This window comes from Ochotona curzoniae, unplaced genomic scaffold (genome assembly GCF_017591425.1).
Source record: "Ochotona curzoniae isolate NIBS_2020 unplaced genomic scaffold, NIBS_Ocur_1.0 contig_1, whole genome shotgun sequence".
Lineage (NCBI taxonomy): Eukaryota > Metazoa > Chordata > Mammalia > Lagomorpha > Ochotonidae > Ochotona > Ochotona curzoniae.
The window spans coordinates 39,283,271-39,303,283 of NW_024464918.1; the positions used below are offsets into that span (position 1 = coordinate 39,283,271).

Genomic DNA, 20,013 nt, shown 5'->3' on the forward strand with positions numbered 1-20,013 from the left:
TGCCTTCTTCTCAGTAAAGCACAAAGATCATGGGGTGAAACCCGGATCCCAGAGCCCCTACAGAGCAGAAAGTTTTATTTCTAGATTTTTTTTTTCAATGTTGATAGGCAGAGTTACAGAGAAACACAGAGAAATTTTTCATCTGCTGGTTCCCTCTCCCAGTGGCCATAAACTCTTGATCCAAGCCAAAGCGAGGAGCTCGGAACTCCATCCGGGCTGCCCACGTGGGTGGCAGAGGTCCCAAGCACCTGGGCCATCTCCCACTGCTCTCCCATGTGCATTATCATTGAGCTGGATCAGAAGCGAAGCAGCTGCAGCTCAAACTATCACCCATAACGGGATGCCAGTCTCACGGACAGCGGCTTAACCAGATGCACTGCAACGCTGACCTCTATTTCTGGAATTCACAGCTCAAATAGCACTCACTGGAGGGACAAAGTGGGGCTCCATAAACCAATGTAATAGCATGGTGATTCCCCTGGGCTAGTCATCTGAGTTTGCAATAGACATATGATAGCAGTTTATCCTTGTCAAACATGAAAGGACACCGAACCAACTGCAGAATCAGGGCAAAAATGGATATATCTGAGTCACAGCCTCTTTAGGCAGGTCAATGAGGTCAATGAATATGCATCTGTTTTATTTCATTAGTACCCTAACGAAATCTGCATCTATGAAATGTACATTTGGTTAAGTTAGCGCTTAACCAGAGGTGCCCGAGAGTAAGTGATAAGCCCGATTCCTTGACGGACTCACTCCTTGTCCCTGTGACCTGGTTGTACATCAACAGCTATAAAAACAGAATTTATCTCCTATCTTCATAATAAGGACCAATGCATTCTAACTTCTATTAACTTGGTTTAACAAGCATCATGGCCACTTAAGACACAAGAGAAGGAAAAGGACTCCCTTAGTAAGGGTCATTTAGCAGTGGGGACACGAATCCAGAGTATAAACTGTCCACTGAGGACGTAGAGGGGAAGGGAGACAAGAGCAGCCAGATGGGGGCGCGATCACCTTGCTAAACTTTTCACAACCATTTCTGCTGCCTTTCAACAGCTGAAGAGAAATTCTTCCAATCAACAACACGTGAGAGTGTCTGCTAGTGATGATGGACTGAAGATGAGCTCCTTTCAAAGCCAAGAATTAGTAAACAGCATGGGGCGTATAATCCCACGCGGGTCTCCACTTAGTCTGGTCAACTCTGTATGCTTCCAAAATGGATTACTACTTTTCCACCCCTCCCTCTTCCTAATAGAGCTGATCTTACCAAACAAAACAAACAAAAAAACCCAGGCCCTCAAAGTAAGTACAACACCAGGCCAATGCAAGACCAGGAAAGTCATGAGGTGATTCAGACACCGTAACCTCATTTGTCTCAGCAGCTGGAACCCCAAGGAGGTTCAGGAAACTCTTGGACTTGGGCAAGGGGGTCCGGACCTTCAGCCTGCATTATCATTAGGAGAGCTGATTATTCTGCTATCACCAGCTTCACTGCCAGTAGATTTAATCAAAGTGCAAGAATTTAAAGAATGTGGATATAAAGAATCTGAAGGGATGAAGATTAAGAAATGAAGAAAACCATAAGGTCTGTTTGCTCTTTTGATACATCTGGGCTAAGTTTCGAACTGGTACACCAGCACAATCACAAGCATGTGAGTGCTGAAGTTCACGCATAAAAACCCAAAATATTTCATGCTCTAGGTTTCTAAAACACCATCAGTGTAACCCATTCCCTCAATTAGGTTATTTTAAAATCAATGTAAAAAATACGTTACACTCACTTCTGAAAGCTTCTAACACATTAACTATATAAAGTCACAAGCAACTGAATTTTTAAGTCATTATTCCTGCATTTGGTCCTGGATTTGTGTTACATGCTGTACTAAAATAAATACACACGTACAACTTTATGAAAAGGCTTGTCTTAATAACATTAAGTGATTGTTCTTTCAGGGAATATCAAAAATCCTTAAATGAAGAGTCATTTTTAAACTGACTCTAACTACTAAACTCTTAAATCTTCTAAAACTCCAAATTTATATCCTACTTTACAATCTCGTTAAGAAGCTGAAATCTCCCGTCAGATCAGATGCAAGTATTATATCATGTAAAATCAAGCTCTCCTAAGCTGTGAATATACGAAGCCAGTAAATTTAGGCCAAAGATTTTTTTTTCTTTTTAGTGAGGTCCTCAAGCACACTGCCTTGGGTTATACGGCACAGTCATTTCTTCTAATTCTTTTGAAAACAGACACTGTAGTTACTTCTTATGCGAATAGAAGCGGGAGGAGCTCACAACAGCCTAAGCTAGCCATGTTTCTCTTGATCTCGGCCAAAAGGCCCAGAACCTTTGAGCAACTTTCCAATGCGAAGTACTCTGGTGGTGAGTGCATGAATTTTACATCCTAAAAATATGCCATGTACGTAACTACCACTGTTAAGATTATTTTATCAAAGCTGCAAAGATTGATAAAGATTATTAAGATCAGTTGATAGCCAATTAGACACTACAGAGCAGCAAAATACAGAACACTTAACTACAAAAGCTTAACAAACGGGGCTAAAAAGGAAAATCATTGCGTAAATGAAGATCGAACAAAAAGCCAAGTCACATTAACCCGATACATGCGCACGCATACACATACATACACACTCAAATCAGAAACTGTTGGAATTTTTTCCCCAGTTTTCAAGAAGGCTGGAGAAATCTGGCTTTGTAAGTTATGCTGAGGACAACAAATATTCAGCTGCCTCGGAATTGATGCTACTGCGCTTCCATTTTTAAGACCCGTATCTCAATTCCCCAGATGCCATCTTCCACAGACACCACGCAGCCATCCAACAGCCTTTCAGTGCCACCATTTATTATTTATAGCATTAAATGGGGGAAGTGGCTCTGATGTCACCAACCCTACCCAGTGGAATCACTGACTCAATAAACACGTTCACACTGGGAGAAAACTTGGCTGGGAAAACGATTTGCTGGGTTAAGTAGATTCTTTCGCCTTTTTCTCAAGCCTGGAGTGGAAGTTGCTACAATCTTGAGAAGGCTACAAAGAAACTGCCGAGGTTGCTACAGGACAGACTCCCCGGGTCGGCCTGTCTGCTGAATGAAGCAAAGCCAGCCAGCCTGCCTGCCTGCCTTCCCGCGCCCCGTCGGATCTCTCTCATCTTGCACGCTGGCAGGTAATACCTGCCATGTTTTATTTCTTCCACCAAATCGTGCGCCAATGAGCAGATTGTTCACTTTGCGCTAGCCACTCTCACACTAACAAAACTCCTCCGGACTCCAGTCACAAGCGGCAAGGGGAGGCAGGGTGTCCGTGAACCCGGGAGTATTAGCCAATGGTTTCTAACAGAATGGTCGTTTCCCCAGGGGCCAAGGAACCGCTCTCCCAACACCACCACCACCACCCTTTTTTTTTTTTTAAGGGAGAGAAAAAGAATTGGCTGCTGAACTGAAAGCGATGCTTACCGCCACCCTCCCCATCTCAATTCCCCAAAGCAGATCAGGAAAGCAGAAAGTTACGGCTTCTCTTTCCAGGGGCATGGAATCCGGAGTACCTGGCTGGGGCCTTGCTGTGCAAACATCCCTTTCGGCTGGGTAGGAAACCCTTTGTCCGAGAAGCCTCCAGACACCACAGGGGCCCGGGGACTCGGCCGCTGATCCGTCACAGCCTCCGATCCGAGAGCTCCCCCACCCCCCATCCCGGAGGACCTAGCCCGGCCATCCTCACAAGCCCCAGGTTAGAGTGAGGGTGCTGCGAGCCCCTCTTAGGACCCGGAGGCCAAGGCAGCCCTGGCCGATCATTCGGCCCCAATGCGGGCCTGGGCCAGAAAAATACGGGGCTGGAGGGGAGAGGGGTGGCGATCCCGTGCCCAAAAGAGCAGCATGAGACGCCAGCACCGCTGTGACCTATGGCTGCAGCATGAACCGGCGAGAGTCGCCCCCCGAAAGCTGGGCCTGGAGTCGGGACAGGGCCGGGGTGCGGGGAGCAGCGAGCCGGGCACCGAGATCCCCCGGGATCGGGAGGCACCGCGCCAGGCCCGAGGCCAGGAGCCGGCAAGGCCAAGGCCGGCCGCGCGCCGGACGTTGAGGTGTGGGCAAGGCCCGCCTGTGGGGCCGGACGCACGGAAGAACGGACGGTCCCGAGGGCCGCACTTACCATGAGCTCGATGGTCTTGTCCTCAATCACCGAGTCGGGCTCCATGGCGGCCGCGGCGGCCCCGCCTCGCTCTCCCCGCGCAGCAGCGAACGGCCCGGGCGGAGGAGGCGGCGGAGGCGGCAGAGGCGGAGGCGGAGGCGGCTCTCGCACCCACTCCAGCTGCCAGCCCGCTCGGGGCGCCGGCAGCTCCGCCCTCCCCCTCGGCGAACGCAGCACGCAGGGCGGGCACTACAGCTCCCAGCAGCCGCCGCGGGACCCACAGAGTGCGGTGGGAGCGGGAAGGCGACTCCGGGACGAGCTCCGCACAGGAGATGAGAACCGGTCGGAGCTCCAAGGAGCAATGTCCTGGGAAGGCAGGATGCGCGCCTTAAATAACCCTAGGGATGCTCCTGCGACAGGGCGGGGAGAACGTCAGGACTACATATCCCAGAAAGCCATGCGCGACGCTTCTTCTTCCGGCTGGTTTATCCTGACTTCCTGGCAGCCCCAGGCTGCGGAGGAGAGACCGGGACGGAAACTCGGAGGCAACTCCTCTCTTGTCAAGGGATCCTGCGTGAGCGGCCGGTTTCCGCACATGCGCCGTCGCCTCTGCAGTGCCCACTCGCTGCTTAGGTAGCGACGCGGCTGGCCGGTCCGCTGCTGTGTTGCTGTGTGGTGATGGTGGCGTGGGGGAGGGTAGGTGATGGAGACAGGTGGGATGAAGGAATTAGGTGGGGTCTGCGGGCTCCGGAGTAGGACGAGGCCGGGAAGGGAAGAAGCCCCGCTGAGAGAGGGTGCGCCCAAAGGATGAGCGCCCCAGGAGGGAAGGGGTTGCAGATGTGGTTGGTTACGAGGGATGGCCACGCGCCGTGGCCTCTAGCACCCCAGGGCCGAAGGGTCAGAGGGAGCCTGTGTAGACGGAACCCCTCTTCCTCATTCATGCGTTCAAAAGCCGGTTGGGGGGGAGTGGGGGAGGTGTTACGACTTATTTATTTTTACTGGGAAGGCAGATTTAGAGAGAGACAGAGCTTTTCCACCCGCTGGTTCATTCCCCTAATGGCGACAACGGCCAGAGCCAACATGAGAAGTCTCTTCCAGTTCCTCCACATGGGTGCAGGGTCCCATCGACTTGAACCATTCTCTTCTGCTTTCCCAGGCCACAGCAGGGAATTGGACAGAAAGTGGAGCAGCCAGGATACAAACCCTCGCCCATAGAGCATGCCAGCAGTGCAAGGTGGAGGATATAGCCATTGAGCCATCATGCCCCCTTTTGCTCCAGTGCCCAACCAGTGCCACGTACAGCTTGTGGGCAACTGGGAATCAGCTCAGAATGTGACTGACAGGACCCCCTGTTCTCTGGCAGCTGCGGAGAAGGGGTTCACAGTGGGAAGGGGATGCCAGCCAGAAACTGGGGGGAAAAAGCTGAAAACCAGTAGAGACTCCTTTGAGGGGAACTCGGCCTCTAACTTAGCCATGCCTCTAACGCTGATGGTTGAGCCAGGGTTGAAGTGAGGGACCAGAAGAACTGGGGGGGTTGGGGGCAGGGGAGGGAGAAGGGCACTCGGTTGGGTGACCTGGGAGGTTGAAGGCAGTCGAAACTTTCTCCTAGAAAACATTTTGTCAGAAAGTGATGGTCATTCTTGGATCTGGCCATCTCCATCAATCTTATCTGGAGGAGGGAAGTTGTTGGTTGAGGCCCAAGCAGTCATTGGTGAAACAACAACAGCCCCACCAATGGGCTAAGATGGGTGTTTATTCATTCTTGTTTGTGGTTTGGACAATAATCATGTCTGATGTGCGCTCAGGCATGTCGAAGGGATGGTCTTATTTTTGTTCTGATCTTTCATGGTCTCAGAGTGGTCTTGTCTGATGGTGAAATAGTGATTTTTGTTCTAAGGAGAATAGGAGGCCTTGTGGTGAGCTGGCATCTACTGACGTGGCATCCTGGCTGATGGTACCATGCCAGGCCGATTTCCAGATTCTTTTCTGTCAAGGTTTTTTTTTTTTTTCTTTCATTATCACACCTGCAAAGCCAAGGGCCTGGATGTCCTAGAAATGTTTTTATTTCCCAAGAGCTTAATTATGGCAGTAATTTGGATGTATGTTAAAACACAAGGTCAAGTTTCCTGCAGGTGGAGTTTGAAGTTTTCACATTCCTTATCTGGTGCTTTTCACAAAGGAATTGAAAGAAAAGGCAATAGAGAAAAAAAAAAGAAACAGAATTGAAGAGTTATGGTCCCTAACTGCCCCAATTTCACCAGATCCTTCAGAACCGTTAGTAAAGCAAGGGAGTTACAATTTATGACCTCTGCTTCTGTTAACTATTGCAATGTACGGTTGTGGGGGTTGACCAGGATCAGCTGGACCCACGTGCTGTAAAATGCAGTTACTCATGGAGCTGCAGTTGGCTGGGGACTCATTCAGAATGACTCCACCTCTCCAATCTCTGTTCTCCATGCGGCTTCTTAACAAGCTTCTGTTTGGTTTCTCCGAAAAGGACAAGCCCCAGTGAACAGCTACTTGTCAAACCTCCATTACCCCTTGACAAAGCAAGTCATGTGGCCAAGCCCACAGGGACAGAAAGGGTCTAGACAACAGAATACAGACAGCCGTGGTCCCTTGGTGTTACTGATGTAACAGCCAAGCCAGATCTCTAAGATATTAGTACCTGCCACCCATGTGAGTTGAACACAAAGAGCTAGGAAGCCCCAGGTGAATGACTCCCTTCCTGTGCCCAACGTATCTTCATCTAACACCATCTTATTTTTAGACATAAAATGTTTAGCTTCTCTTGAAAAATTAGAACAACTAACTATTAGATCTGTACAGGATGCAGGGATTGGGCCCAGCACAATAACATAGACTAGTGGCTAAAGTCTTCACCTTGAACGTGCCCAGATCCCATATGGGTGCCGGTTCTAGTACCGGCAGCTCCATTTCCATCCAGCTTGTGGCTTGAGAAAGTAGCCCAAAGCCCTGGGACCCTGCACCCTCATGGGAGACCCGGAGGAGAGGCTCCTGTCTCCTGACTTGGGATTCGCTCAGCTCCAGCCGTTGTGGCCACTTAGAGAGTAAACCATCACACAGAGATCTTCCTCTCTGGCCCTCCTCCTCTCTGTATATCTGCCTTTCTAATAAAAATAAATAAATCTTAGAAAAAGAAAAGATGCAGGGGTTGAACCACAATTACTCGCTGAATACAGGCATGCCTTTTGGTTTTCTACAGTTGCCATCAATCTAGTTTGCCTTCCATTCACGTTTAGTCCATTTGCTATTGTTGCTGTGGCAGAATCTCTGAAGTGAAAATCTAGATAGGTTCATGGAGCTCGCAGGTCTGAGTCCGTGAGCTCCGCTGACCTCTGTTGGGCCTTCCTGCCACAGAGGATACCACATAGCAAGATGCCAGAAAGAGCTTGCTTGGATGATAAAACCACTTCCATGATTACCCTTTTATCTGCTAATACATTAAGCCATGAATGGATTAATCCATTCGCAGGGCAGGGCCTTCCTATCTCAATCACCTAACAGTTCCACCTGGTCCCATCCCTTAATATCTCATCATGGGGATCCAATTTCAACATGAAGGACAGACAGGCTTTTGGCATAGTGCTTGTCTTCATTTGAAATTGTCTGTATTCTCTCTGGCCAGCCTGGGCTGAGTCCCAGCTACTCCACTTCTGATCCAGCTTCCTCCTGACGCGCACCTTGGGAGGAAGCCGATGGCTCAAGTACTGGCATCCTTGCCACCCATGTGAGAGAACTGGATGAAATTGTGAGCCTCTGCTTTCAGCCTATGCCAGCCTGTTGTGGACATTTGGAGGGTGAAACAGCAGGTGGAAGACTGTGTCTGTTCAGCTTCATATAGTTTTTAAGTGGGGTTTTTTTTTAGAATTTTTTATTTTGCATTTATTTTATTTATTTATTTTTAAAGATTTATTTATTTATTGGAAAGTCAGATATACAGAGAGGAAGAGAGATAAAAAGGAAGCTCTTCTGTCCGTTGATTCACTCCCCAAGTGAGCACAACGGCCGATGCTATGCCAATCCAAAGCCAGGATCCAGGAACCTCTTCCGGGTCTCCCACGCGGGTGCAGGGTCCCAAAGCTTTGAACCCTCCTCAACTGCTTTCCCAGGCCACAAGCAGGGAGCCAGGATTAGAACCAGCACCCACATGGGATCCCGGCGCGTTCAAGGCGTGAACTTTGGCCGCTAGGCCACGCCGCCGGGCCCTGCATTTACTTTAATACTTTTTATTTTTATTGCAAAGTCAGATATACAGAGAGGAGAACAGACAGACAGGAATATCTTCCATCCACTGATTCACTCCTCAAGCGGCCGCAACAGCCAGAGCTACGCTGATCTGAACCCAGGAGCTAGGAGCTTCTTGCAGATCTCCCACGTGGGAGGGTTGTCCTCGACAGCTTTCCCAGGCCACAAGCAGGGAGCTGGATGGGAAGCAGGGCCGCCGGGATTAGAACCGGCGCCCATATGGGATCCCAGTGAGCTTAAGAGAAGGACTTAACCACTGGCTACCATGCTGGACCCTTAAGTAAAAAGTTTTAAGATTTAGGAAGCAGAAAGGCCAAAAGAGGTCAAACTAGGGTTATATGTGTATACCTAATGATTTCACACCCATACATGCACCAAATTGTTCTTGTCCTTTGAGAGGAATGAGAACAAGGGTTTTGTCCGTAAAGTCTCTGGAGAGGCTCATCCAGGCATTTTCTAGCTAAAGCTGGAGCTCAAGCTTTCTCAACACTCTTACTAAGCAGCTGATATTCTGTGGCTGTCCAGAAAATCAGCAAGCAAAATGGCTTGAGCATCTTCAAAAAAAAAAAAAAACAATCGCCATAACCTATGCTCCTGATTGGTTGGTTCACTTTGGCCCTGATTCGCCACTTCCCCAGCCTGTGGTAATGTTGCTTTGCTTATGCCTTGTCTTTAAAAAGATGCAAGGTGGGTTGTATTTCATCTGTTGTCATTCTTGGAGGAAGTGCTTCCAGATCTTAACCCCACTTATTTAAAATTTCCACAGGCAGCTCTGCTCCTTACATGACACCAGCTGTTCGGGGCAGGAGCAGATGGTACACTCACAGAGCACAAAGTGTGCCCCACTTTGATTTTGCATTCACAGTTGTCAGAACTAAAGCAACTGAGTTGTGTATGGTATTTACTATTGTTTCTGCTATTTTTTGTTGGTCTTTAAACAAAAAGGGCCCAGGAGAGTAGCCTAGTAGCCAAAGTCCTCACCTTGCATGTGCCAGCATCCCATAGAGGTGTGGCTCATATCCTGGCTGCCCCGCTTCCCATCCAGCTTCCTGCCTGGGAAAGCAGTTGAGGATGGCCCAAAGCCTTGGGAGCAAGTGCTCATGTGGGAGACCCAGAGGAAGCTCCTGGCTCCTGGCTTCAGATCAGCTCAGCTCCAGCCGTTGTGGCCACTTGGGGAGTGAACCAGCAAGTAGAACATCATTCTCTTTGTCTCTCCTCCTCTTTGTGTATCTGATGTTCCAATAAATTTTTTGAAGATTTTTTAATTAAAGATTCATATTATAGGAGGACAATTGATTGGATCTGTAGGACTTCAAGGTAGGCTTATGGGAGGTTCATAGTCTCAATTCAACTCCTCTTGCTGTTGATATGTAATTCCTCAGACCCTCCTCCTGATGCTGTAAATAAACTCGGGCTATTGACCATCAGTCAGAAGTCCACATGTATGATTATTGGCCCATGCACCTAGTCCATTGCTGCCTGACAGCAAAAAACTTATTTTTATTTGAAAGGCAGAGTTACAACTGAGTGAGAAGGAGATACAGAAAATGAACTTTCATTAGCTGGTTCACTCCCCAAATGGCTGGAACTGGACCAGACGAGCCAGGAGCTGCTTCTGCATCACCCACATGGATGCAACAGCCCAAGCCCCCGAGCCATGCTCTGCTGCTTTCCCAGATTCATTACCAGAGAGCTGGATCTGCAGTGGAAAAGCTGGGACATGAACCAGTATCCATATCAGATACCAGCATTACAGGCAGTAACTTTACCCGGTTTGTACAATGCCAGCTCCTAGCAAAGATATTTAAAAAAAAAAAAGTTTTTTTTTTTTTATTCTTATTGGAAAGGCAGATGTACAGAGAGGAGGAGAGACAGAGAGAAAGATCTTGCGTCCCCAAGCGGCTGCAAAGCTGGAGCTGAGCCAATCCCAAGCCAGGAGCCATGGAGCCTCCTCCGGGTCTCCCATGTGAGTGCAAGTCCCAAAGCCTTGGGCCATCCTCAACTGCTTTCTCAGGCCTCAGACAGGGAGCTGGATGGGAAGCAGGGCTGCCTGGACTAGAACCGGCGTCCATAGGGGATCCCGATGCACTCAAGGCGAGGGCTTTAACCACCATGCTATCATACCAGGGGGCCCCTTTAGCAAACCCATTTTTAAGGGTGGAATGGGGAGAGCGGAACAGGCAGCTTGTAGAGTTAGAAATGCAAGGCTCCACAGGCTTAATTTGCTGCACCACAATGCTGGCCTCGTATTGTTGGTCTTTAATTAGGGAATAAGCAGGAGGCAGTTTTGTCTTGCCAATTGATGTGGTCTGCCACTACTAGCCTCATCTTCAACATCCTTTTTTTAAAAAAAAAAAAAATTAAAATCAGAGCAGAGGCTGCAAGGTATGGGAGACATCTTCCACCTGCTGATTCACTTCCCATATGGTTGCAATGGTCAGGTTTCAAGACCACCATGAGTGGCAGGGACCCATGTACTGGGCCTTCATCCACTGCTTTCACAGACACACTGGCAGGAAGCTGGGTAGGAAGCAGAACTTCCACATGGGATGCCAGTATCAGACAGTAGCTTAACCTGCTGTGTCAAAGCTGGTCACTCTGCAAACTTTGTGACGCAACAATGATTTCATCATTTTTCTACCCAAGCTCCACTAAAAATTGGATATTTTCTTTTAATATTAAAGAATGCATGTTTCTCTGGTTGGCACCCTTCAAACTGGTATCTTCTTAGAGCCTCAGACTAAATCATTTTTAGACTGCTAAAACAAGTTATTGCAAGTTTTTTTGTGTGCATAGGAATTTTTTTTAATCCCTGCAGAGGTTTGTTTTTTTTTTCATAGTATTCATTTTCCGTGAGCTTTTTGGAGGCTGCTCACTCACTGCTACAAAAGGAAATGAACCAACCAGATAGGCAAAACCAACCAGAGTATAATAAAGAACTTTTGCAAGGAGCTAGCCTTCTGTCACTGCCACATCTACCTAAGCCATCTCCATAGGCTTTGCAGCCGGCTCGATCTTAGATAACGTGATGGGAAAGATGACTATCAAGAGAAGAGGAACCACATCAGTACAAACTAAAACCCTAAGGACAGACTGACTGAAACCTGTATCAGGGCTGATCACCTCTGACCTTAGACCTACAGGTGTCAGGTGGGGGCTAGAGCCCTGGGTCACAGAGCACTACACATGCGCACGCTCACTCCCACAGTCCAGGAAATCAAAGGAGCTGAAAGAGGCTCGGAATGAACGTGGAGCACTTGCAGATCCAGCTAGAACCTCACAGCAAGGCAGTGAATGGGCAGAGCTCCCAGGATACACACAACGCTACCAAGCGACCCCACGCTCCAGTCCTGCTCTCCAGCATGTGTGGTGGCCCACTCTTAACTAGAAACAAAGCAGCAAAATTCAGAGAAATGTAGTTCAACCTAGGCAACAGTTTCTGCACCCTGGAAACAGTGGCTTAAAAAACAGACCTTGTCCCTGCGCAGCCTGTTCTGTGCCAGCTGTCTGCAGGTAACTCCAGGTGGAATTCCTGGTCCTCACCTTTGCTGAGGGAGACGGGCTACGCAGGTAGGCCCGCTGGCTAACAATTGCCGTATCTCAGAAGCACATGTTTCCACTTTGTTTGTTGTGCACAGGACTCAGTCATGTGTCCTGAGAAGAAGCTATAAGGAAGTCTGCACAGGGTATTGTTCCCAGGAGCCTAGAAAAAGGGAAATTTAGTCAAATTTGGCAAACCCCAGTACACAGGTGTACTGAAATGTGGCTGTACTAATCATTTTGTGGCTCTTGGTAAAGATGTTTAGTATGCTTCCCAGGAATCAAGTGAATTCCTCTAAGGAATATATAAATACATTGATTAGGTGATTTCTCATACTTTGTTCTCAACAAAACTGGAGAAGGATTAAATTGAGTTTTCATTACAATAAAAAATTATATGGGGACAGGCATTTGTCTTAGTGATTGAGACACCTGTTAAGCTGCTCAAGAATTCCCGTGGGGCCAACACGAAGGCTCAATGGCTAAATCCTCGCCTTGCATGCTCCAGGATTCCATGTAGGTGCCAGTTCATGCCCCAGCTGCTCCACTTACCCTCCAGCTCCCTGATTGTGGCCTGGGAAAGCAGTGGATGGATGGCCGAGGGCCTAGGGAAGGTGCAGGGGACCTGGAGGAAGCTCCTGGCTCATAACTTCAGATTGGCTCAGCTAGGACCAAGGCGGCAACTTGGGGAATGAACCAGCGGATGGAGGATATTTCTCTCTCTGTGTCCTCCCTGTAAATCTGCCTTTCCAATTTAAAAAAAAAAGGTCCCATGTTGGAGTACCTGGGTTTAACACTCACCTCGCCGCTGGGGTGAATTTCCTACCCACAAGAGAAATTTAGATGGTGTTGTCATCTCCGTGCTGTAGCCTCCAGCCAGCCTGACTTCTGCATTTGAGGAATGAAGCAGTGGATGGAAGTGTATTCTCTCTCTCCCTCTTTCCTGCCTCTCAAATACATAAAGAACAGGCTTTGCTGACAGGTCACCATGTGATTTCTGACCCAGAACTTCAAATGACCCCCCCAAAATTGGATTAGCATTGCGGTAAGACACCTTTCTATTCTTATATGAACAAGCCTTCTCTATAAAGACAAATTTAACATAGTATCCATACCTTCTTCTAGCAACAAGGAATATTCATGCATAGATGTACAAAAACTATTTTTTATTGGAAACTCAGATTTACAGAGTAGGAGAGGGAGAAAGAGTTTCCACCCATTTGACTGCTTTCCCAGGCCACAAGCAGGGAGCTGGACGGGAAGTGGAGCTGCTAGGATTAGAACCTGCGCCCATATGGGATCCTGGCATGTTCAAGGCAAGAACTTTAGCCGCTAGGCCACCATGCCATCAGATGGAAGATATTTCTGTCTCTCCTCCTCTCTCTCTTTCTCTCTCTCTCTATATATATGTGTGTGTGTATGTGTATATATGTATATGTACATGTATGCAAAACTATATACATAGGTTTCAAGATTAAGCCTGAAACTGCATCAGGGTCCACCAAGTGCATGGCTCTCAATGCCAAACAACGTTCTAGCATTAAAGCATCTTCAAAGACTCATTGTTAAGACAGGGGGTCATGGAGATCAGGCAACAAATGCCTTAGAGTAGGCCAACATGTTCAGATACGTATGTAGGGGAATTAGATCAACATTGTGAAGAACGCTTCCCTTAATTCCTTCACTTACAGAATAAGGACTGTTAGAATAGACAAGTTCAAGTACAAAGCCTTGAGCTGCCCTTGCTTTCCTCGAATCCCTCTAAATCTGGCTACAATGGTCAATCACAAAGCATACAACCGTGTGGGGGGGATGGTGTGCCGACCCTGGAGACACGAATGGGAGGTGTGATCCCTGTGTGATCCCATTTTCATTTACTGCGTGGATGCCTGTGAAGTCAGATGGATTGTGGCCGAGGACAGTAGCCTGTTGTATAGTCAGCGAAGTGGCAGCCTCGAGGCAGTTGCTGTGTGGGTTGAGGCATCCATACTACACTGAAGCCACCCGGCCTCCCTTACACAGTTCCTGCCTGTGGACCAGTGAATGTGTTCCTTTCAGGCTGCAGTAGAAATGAAAATCAAAGGCAGTGTGCATTTATCATGGGTGGACAACAGTAAGCATTCATGGGCTAGCTTCAGTGCACTGCCATGAAGGTTCCTACGCACTGCCACAACACAGTCCAAACAGACCTTGGTTTTCTGGACCCCCATCTGTAACAGCACATCGGTCTTATATTAAGTGTGCCTGATGATCAAGAAGTGGCGGCTGCTTTACAGGTTTAGGTAAGACCACATGCTGTAGAGGCAGAGAAATGATAACTTTGCTAGGTCAGTGTTTTTCTGAGGTCTTCCGCGATCCAAGCCTGCCACGCCAGGGCACCCACTTTGGAGTATAGGAAACACACCTTGCAACTCCCAACAGGAAGGAGCTGGACAAGGCCTCCTCTGCCTTACAGGCAGCAATTCTGCACTTGGAAACACTGCCCCAATTCATCTGCCGGGTGGGTTCACAGGAGGCTGGTTTTGAACCCACTAGTGCCCTTCTGCAGCTGATAGCTATGGTTGCACCAAAGGAGGAAGTTCAGTACAAATGGTTGATGAAAGAAAGAGAATCTGGGGGTGCCCCGGCGTTGTAGCCTAGTGGCTAAAGTCCTTGCCTTGCATCCACCCGGGATCCCATGTGGGCATCAGTTCACATGCTGGCTGCCCTATTTCCTACCAAGCTCCCTGCTTGTGGCCTGGGAAAGCATCAAGGACCGCCCAAAATCTTGGGACCCTGCACCTGCACGGGAGTCCCAGAGGAAGCTCCTGGCTCCTGGCTTCAGATCAACTCAGCTATGGCCATTGCGGTCCTTTGGGGAGGAAGCCAGCAGATGAAAGATCTTTCTCTCTGTATATTTGACTTTCTATGTTCCACTATGACTAAGAACTGAGTAAATCTGACAGTCCCACAGACAATAACTATAAACTCTTCATCAAATATAAGATAAAACCAGAAGCAACAATAAGCTACGACCTGGAGACATTGGGGTATATACTAAAGTATATAGTAGCAAATCTGTACTTACATGGAGAAAATAAGTAACACAAGATGAGTTTCCAATTTTGGGGGGAGGAAAATCAGAGTGCCAGAAAGGGGAGGAGGGCTGGAAAGAGACCGAGTGAGTCATTCTTTCACTGATTCACTCTTCAAATGGCTGCAATTGCCAGGGCAAGGCTAGTCGAAAGCCAGGAACCCGGAATCTCATCTGGGTCTTCCACATGGTGGCAGGCGCCCAAGCACCTGAGCCATCTGTCACTGCTTTCTCAGGGAGCAGGATCCTGGGGGAGCAGCTGGGACTGAAACAGGTACTTCCTCGGGGCTGCTGGAGCTGCAGGAGCTGCTGGCAGGGGTCCAGCTGTCTGTGCCTAAATGCTGATCCTGACATTCCAATTGTGGCTCATACCCGAGTGTAGTGAGCAGTGGTATTGTGCAAGGTAGGTAAAGCTCTTGAAAAATCCTTTCTGATGCTCAGATCCCTGACTCCAGCTACTGCATGCATGTGGTGAGCTGTCCCCAGGCCTGCCTGGGCTCCAGGAGCTAATCCCTTCCTGGTGAGTACACCGAGGGGAGGAGTCTCGGCCCGGGTGGATACAGGGCCCACCCGCCACCATCATTGGGCAGGGGATGGGATTGGGGAGGGGCGCGACCTTGGGCCTGGGGGCTGGAACTTTTGGCAGCCTGCTGGCTGCTGGGGGATCTCCGGCCAAGATATCTTCATGCTCAGATCCCTGACTCCAGCCACCACGTGCACGTGGTGAGCTGTACCCGGGCAGCCAGCGGCCAGCACACCATTTGGTGCCAGACTGCACCTGCTGGCCGCTCACCTGGGAGTTTTGGGGTTTTGGTTCTTTGAATCGCTGCCTTGGTAGCTCCAGTTTGAACCCACTGTGCTTCTGAGTTGTGAATCAATCCTGAAGACTCCCAATGATAATAACTCTTCCTTTGAAAAACTTGTAATCACTGAACGATGCTGACCACCTAACACCAGTCCATGCAAATGCTAAGGCTCAGGGCTTGTCTAGCATGGTCAGATCCTACTACCTGAGAGTGTTGCATAAAGAGACAAGTCACATTAGGCAGGGCATGACATTAACCAGCACACGAGAGAACCATTTTCCGGGGGTAGATTCTGTGGGGGATGTGTGGGCCAAACCTTGTGGAGATTCTAGTCCCACTGGTTAGCTCAAGAGTTGGGGTGGTGATGGACTAAGCTAGGTGTGACCAAGGAGCCTACCATCACTCACAGGTAAAGGAACCAACAACAGTCTGGACTGGTCAAGGCAGCAGCACCCAAATGTGCATCCTGAATAGGGTGTGGGGTGGGCCGGGCTACAATGTTCACCAGCTCATACAAGGCCAAATGGAAGGCCAGACTATGCTGGACCCTGGCCTAACACCCACTGGCATGTATGAGAACTGGGTCTGGGAGTGGGTCAAGTGGAGGAACTTGGGAACTTCCCCTGGTGGGTCGTAGCTCCCTCTGGTGAACATGTGGTCCAGGCCTGAGGGTCAGACAAGCTGGGCAAAGTAGCTCCAATGGCTGGCTAATGTGTGGGTTGGTAATGGAAGGGGGTGGACTGGGCAGGACTGAGCAAACCTTAGCTCACATGCAAAATTAGAAATCAGGCTGGAGCACAGGTCATGCCGAGCTGGGTTCTTATACCTACTGGTTTGCATGAGCCAAGGACGCTAGGCCACAACATCTAAGGCAGAGGTCGGGACAGGTGAGGGGCTGAGCCAAGCTGGGTCAGAGCAACCACTGGCATGTGTGTTATCTATGGCTGGGAACAGGCCCGGTTGGGAGGTAAGGGGACAACCCTAACTAGTTTCATCCGAATCTCCATGCCACATTTTTTTTTATTCCTTGCTTTATGAATTGTAACACTCGTTCCATATATTTTTGGTCATTGCAAATGCTGCTGCTATAAATATAGCAGGACAGAGATTTCTCAAGCAAACTGGTTTCACCTCTGCGGTAGGTGCCTATAACTGGAACTGTTGATCAATGATGTCTTTTTTGTTTTCCTTAAGATGTATTTATTTATTTGTTTGTTTGTTTATTTGAAAGGCAGAGTTACAGAGAGAGGGAAAGATGGAGAGAGAGAGAGTAAAACCATGTGCTGGTTCACTGCCCAGATGGCTACAATGGCCAAGGTTAAGCCTGAAACTGCATCAGGGTCCACCAAGTGCATGGCTCTGACCCAAGTACTTGGGCCATCCTCTGCTGCTTTGCTGGGAGCACTGGAAGAGAACTGAATTGGAAGCAGAGCAGCCAGGAGCCCAAGAAGAGTCTGTATGGGATGCTGGCATGGCAGGTGTCTGTTTAACTCACCACACCACAGCACAGGCCGTAGTGATGGTCTGTAAAAACTGTAAGGGGTTCTGACTTTCCTTCTGGCCTGCAATAGGTAACTGCCTCAAGCCTGTCATTTTCACAAGTCAATAGCATTTAGCAAGACTCATTCTGTAGGCCTTTCAATGACTGCTCCTTGCCATTGCACAAGCCAGTGCAACCCCTTTGGGCTAAATGCGGTGCTCACTTACCACAAACACATACAGCAGTATGTAGCAGCAGTAGCCATGTGCCAGCATAGTAGGTGCTAACTGCAGTGCCCTGACAGGAATATGGTTCTTCTTTTTGTTTTTAAGATTTATTTATTTTTATTGCAAAGTCATATACATATATATTTTTATATATATATATATATATATATATAAAGAGAGAGAGAGAGGAGGAGAGACAGCGAGAAATATCTTCCATCCAATGATTCACTCCCCAACACACCACAACAGCTGGTGCTATGCCGATCCGAAGGCAGCTCTTCTGGGTCTCCCATGTGGTGCAGCTTCCCAAAGCTTTGGGCCATCCTCCACTGCTTTCCCAGGCCACAAGCAGGGAGCTGGATGGGAAGCTGCGTTGCCAGGATTAGTACAAGCGCCCTTATGGCATCCCAGGCAGGACTTTAGCAGCTAGGCCACAGCGCCGGGCCCAGAAATATGGTTCTTAATCCCAGCTGGCCAGCAGAGGCTCCCTGTCACATCCTGAGGGCCATTCCAGATGTGAACTAGGGTTCTTCAAAAGCAGGTTAGCACAAGATGGTTTATGGGTGAATCCTCCCCTACTGAAAAGCTCCCAGGAGAAACTGGGAAATGAATAAGGAGGAACAAGATGGGGGAAGGAAGAAGCAAATCAAGGATGCTCAAGCAGAGCCCCAGGGAAGGGGAGATGCGCATTGCACCGTGGTGTTTGCCCGGACTTGTTGCAAGGGAGCTGGGCTTTCATACTCGCACCACCGCCCAGGCACTGGCTGAGTACCATCTCACCGTGGGTGGATGTCAACCCCCCAGGCTCTCCTACCTCCCTGCTTGTAGGCGGAGTGGCTCCACGCAGCCCAGAGCAGGCCTTTGAAGAGAAGCCCAGGTGTGGACTAGCCCAAAGCCACAGGAGCTGGGACCGGGCCGGAGGAGAGGAGGAGAAGGGAAACCAAGAAGGGGGAACTGGGTGGAGCACCCACAGCTCCAGCCACTCGCTCTGCACCCTGCATTGCCTCCCTCACTGCCTTTTCACTGTTCTGGTCTGGCCCTGGAGGAACCATTTGCAACCCAAATGGGTGGAGAGTATGGGGGGACCAGCAGGGGAAGACACAGACTCTGAGGACCAGCTTGGTTATCCTGTACTAGGGGAACTTCAAAAAATTAAGGAAAGTTGGGCCTGGCACAGTAGCCTAGCACTAAAGTCCTCGCCTTTAACATGCCAGGATCCCATATGGGCGCCAGTTCTAATCCCACTCCCTGCTTGTGGCCTGGGAAAACCGTGGAGGATGCCCAAAGCTTTGGGACCCTGCACCCATCTGGGAGACAGAAGAGGCTCCGGGGTCCTGGCTTCACATTAGCTCAGTTCCAACCATTGCAGTCACTTGGGGAGTTGAATCAACAGACAGAAGATCTTCCTCTTTTGTTCTCTCTGCATATTTGATTTTACAATACAAATAAGTAAGTAATTATAAAATAAGTCTTTACAAGAAGTTGGGGAATACTCTGGTTTCTCTTCAGATCGTATAAATCTTTCACCTTTCACAAAAAGTCGGGGAGCGTTGAATTGAAAGGATAATTGGGTCCAGCACAATGGCTCAATTATAATCCTCCCCTTGCAAGTGCCAGGATCCTGTATTGGTGTCAATTCATGTTCCAGCTGCCCCACTTCCCATCCAGCTTCCTGCTTGTTGGCTGGGAAAGCAGCAAACGATGGCCCAAGAGCTTAGGCTCACGCTCCTGGTCAGATCGGCTCAACTCTGGCTATTGCGACCATTTGGGAAGGAAACCAGCGGATGGTAAATTTTTCTCTTTGTTTCTCCTTCTCAATGTAAATCTGCCTTTCCAATAAAAATAAATCTTTTTTTTAAAAAAAAAAAAAACAAAGACAAAGAAAGGCTTATTTTGGTGCAAAAGATTCTAAAATCCATATGCGTTGGATCTTCCACCATATCATGACGATGCGTGCCACAAAAAAAGTCTGTGCATGAATTTGAAATACTTTTGTGCTCAAATAACTCTCTTTGAATTCTGTTTTTCCCATGGGCTTTGTGAAGTCCCTTCATAGAAAAATAAAGCCCTTGCACCTTTTGCAATGAAGTTTATGTTTTGCTCATGCCTCGTGTCCCTAGTGGACTGGCACCGGGCAGGGGGTTGGGAGTAAGGGGTTCTGCTCTACCTGGCCACCAGTCATCTTATCCCTCAGCGTCATGAACACACAGCCTCTGCAGTTCTTCAAAAGGAAAGAGAGACCGGGGCATGAGGGGGCACTGGCTTCCTGTGACTTCGGCACAGGTGTGACAATCTCTTCACTGAGCAGAATGTGGCCCAGGGTGCTGCCTGAGGAGCGTGGCACTCCAAGGCCAAGTCGAGATCAGCAGGAGCAGAGCATATCTGAGCTCCCAGAGCGAGAGAGACCAATTCACCTTGTCTCTGTTCTGTCCTTCCGGGGCCCCCAGCTCAGTGGATTACACCCACACACC

The 20,013-nt window shown here is 48.9% G+C and overlaps 1 protein-coding gene across 3 annotated transcripts in view; it reads right to left on the minus strand.

Moving 5' to 3' along the window:
* Positions 1 to 4,365, minus strand: part of FBXW11 (F-box and WD repeat domain containing 11) — a 94,643-nt gene extending 90,278 nt beyond the window's left edge. Inside the window, exon 1 of one of the 3 annotated variants that reach the window (XM_040972203.1) lies at positions 4,169 to 4,365. In XM_040972203.1, the coding sequence (XP_040828137.1) occupies positions 4,169 to 4,213 (45 nt within the window). In that variant the 5' untranslated portion in view covers positions 4,214 to 4,365. The remainder of the gene's footprint in view (positions 1 to 4,168) is intronic. The other 2 variants (XM_040972195.1, XM_040972212.1) reach the window with 2 other exon arrangements.
* Between the last annotated feature and the right edge of the window lie 15,648 nt (positions 4,366 to 20,013).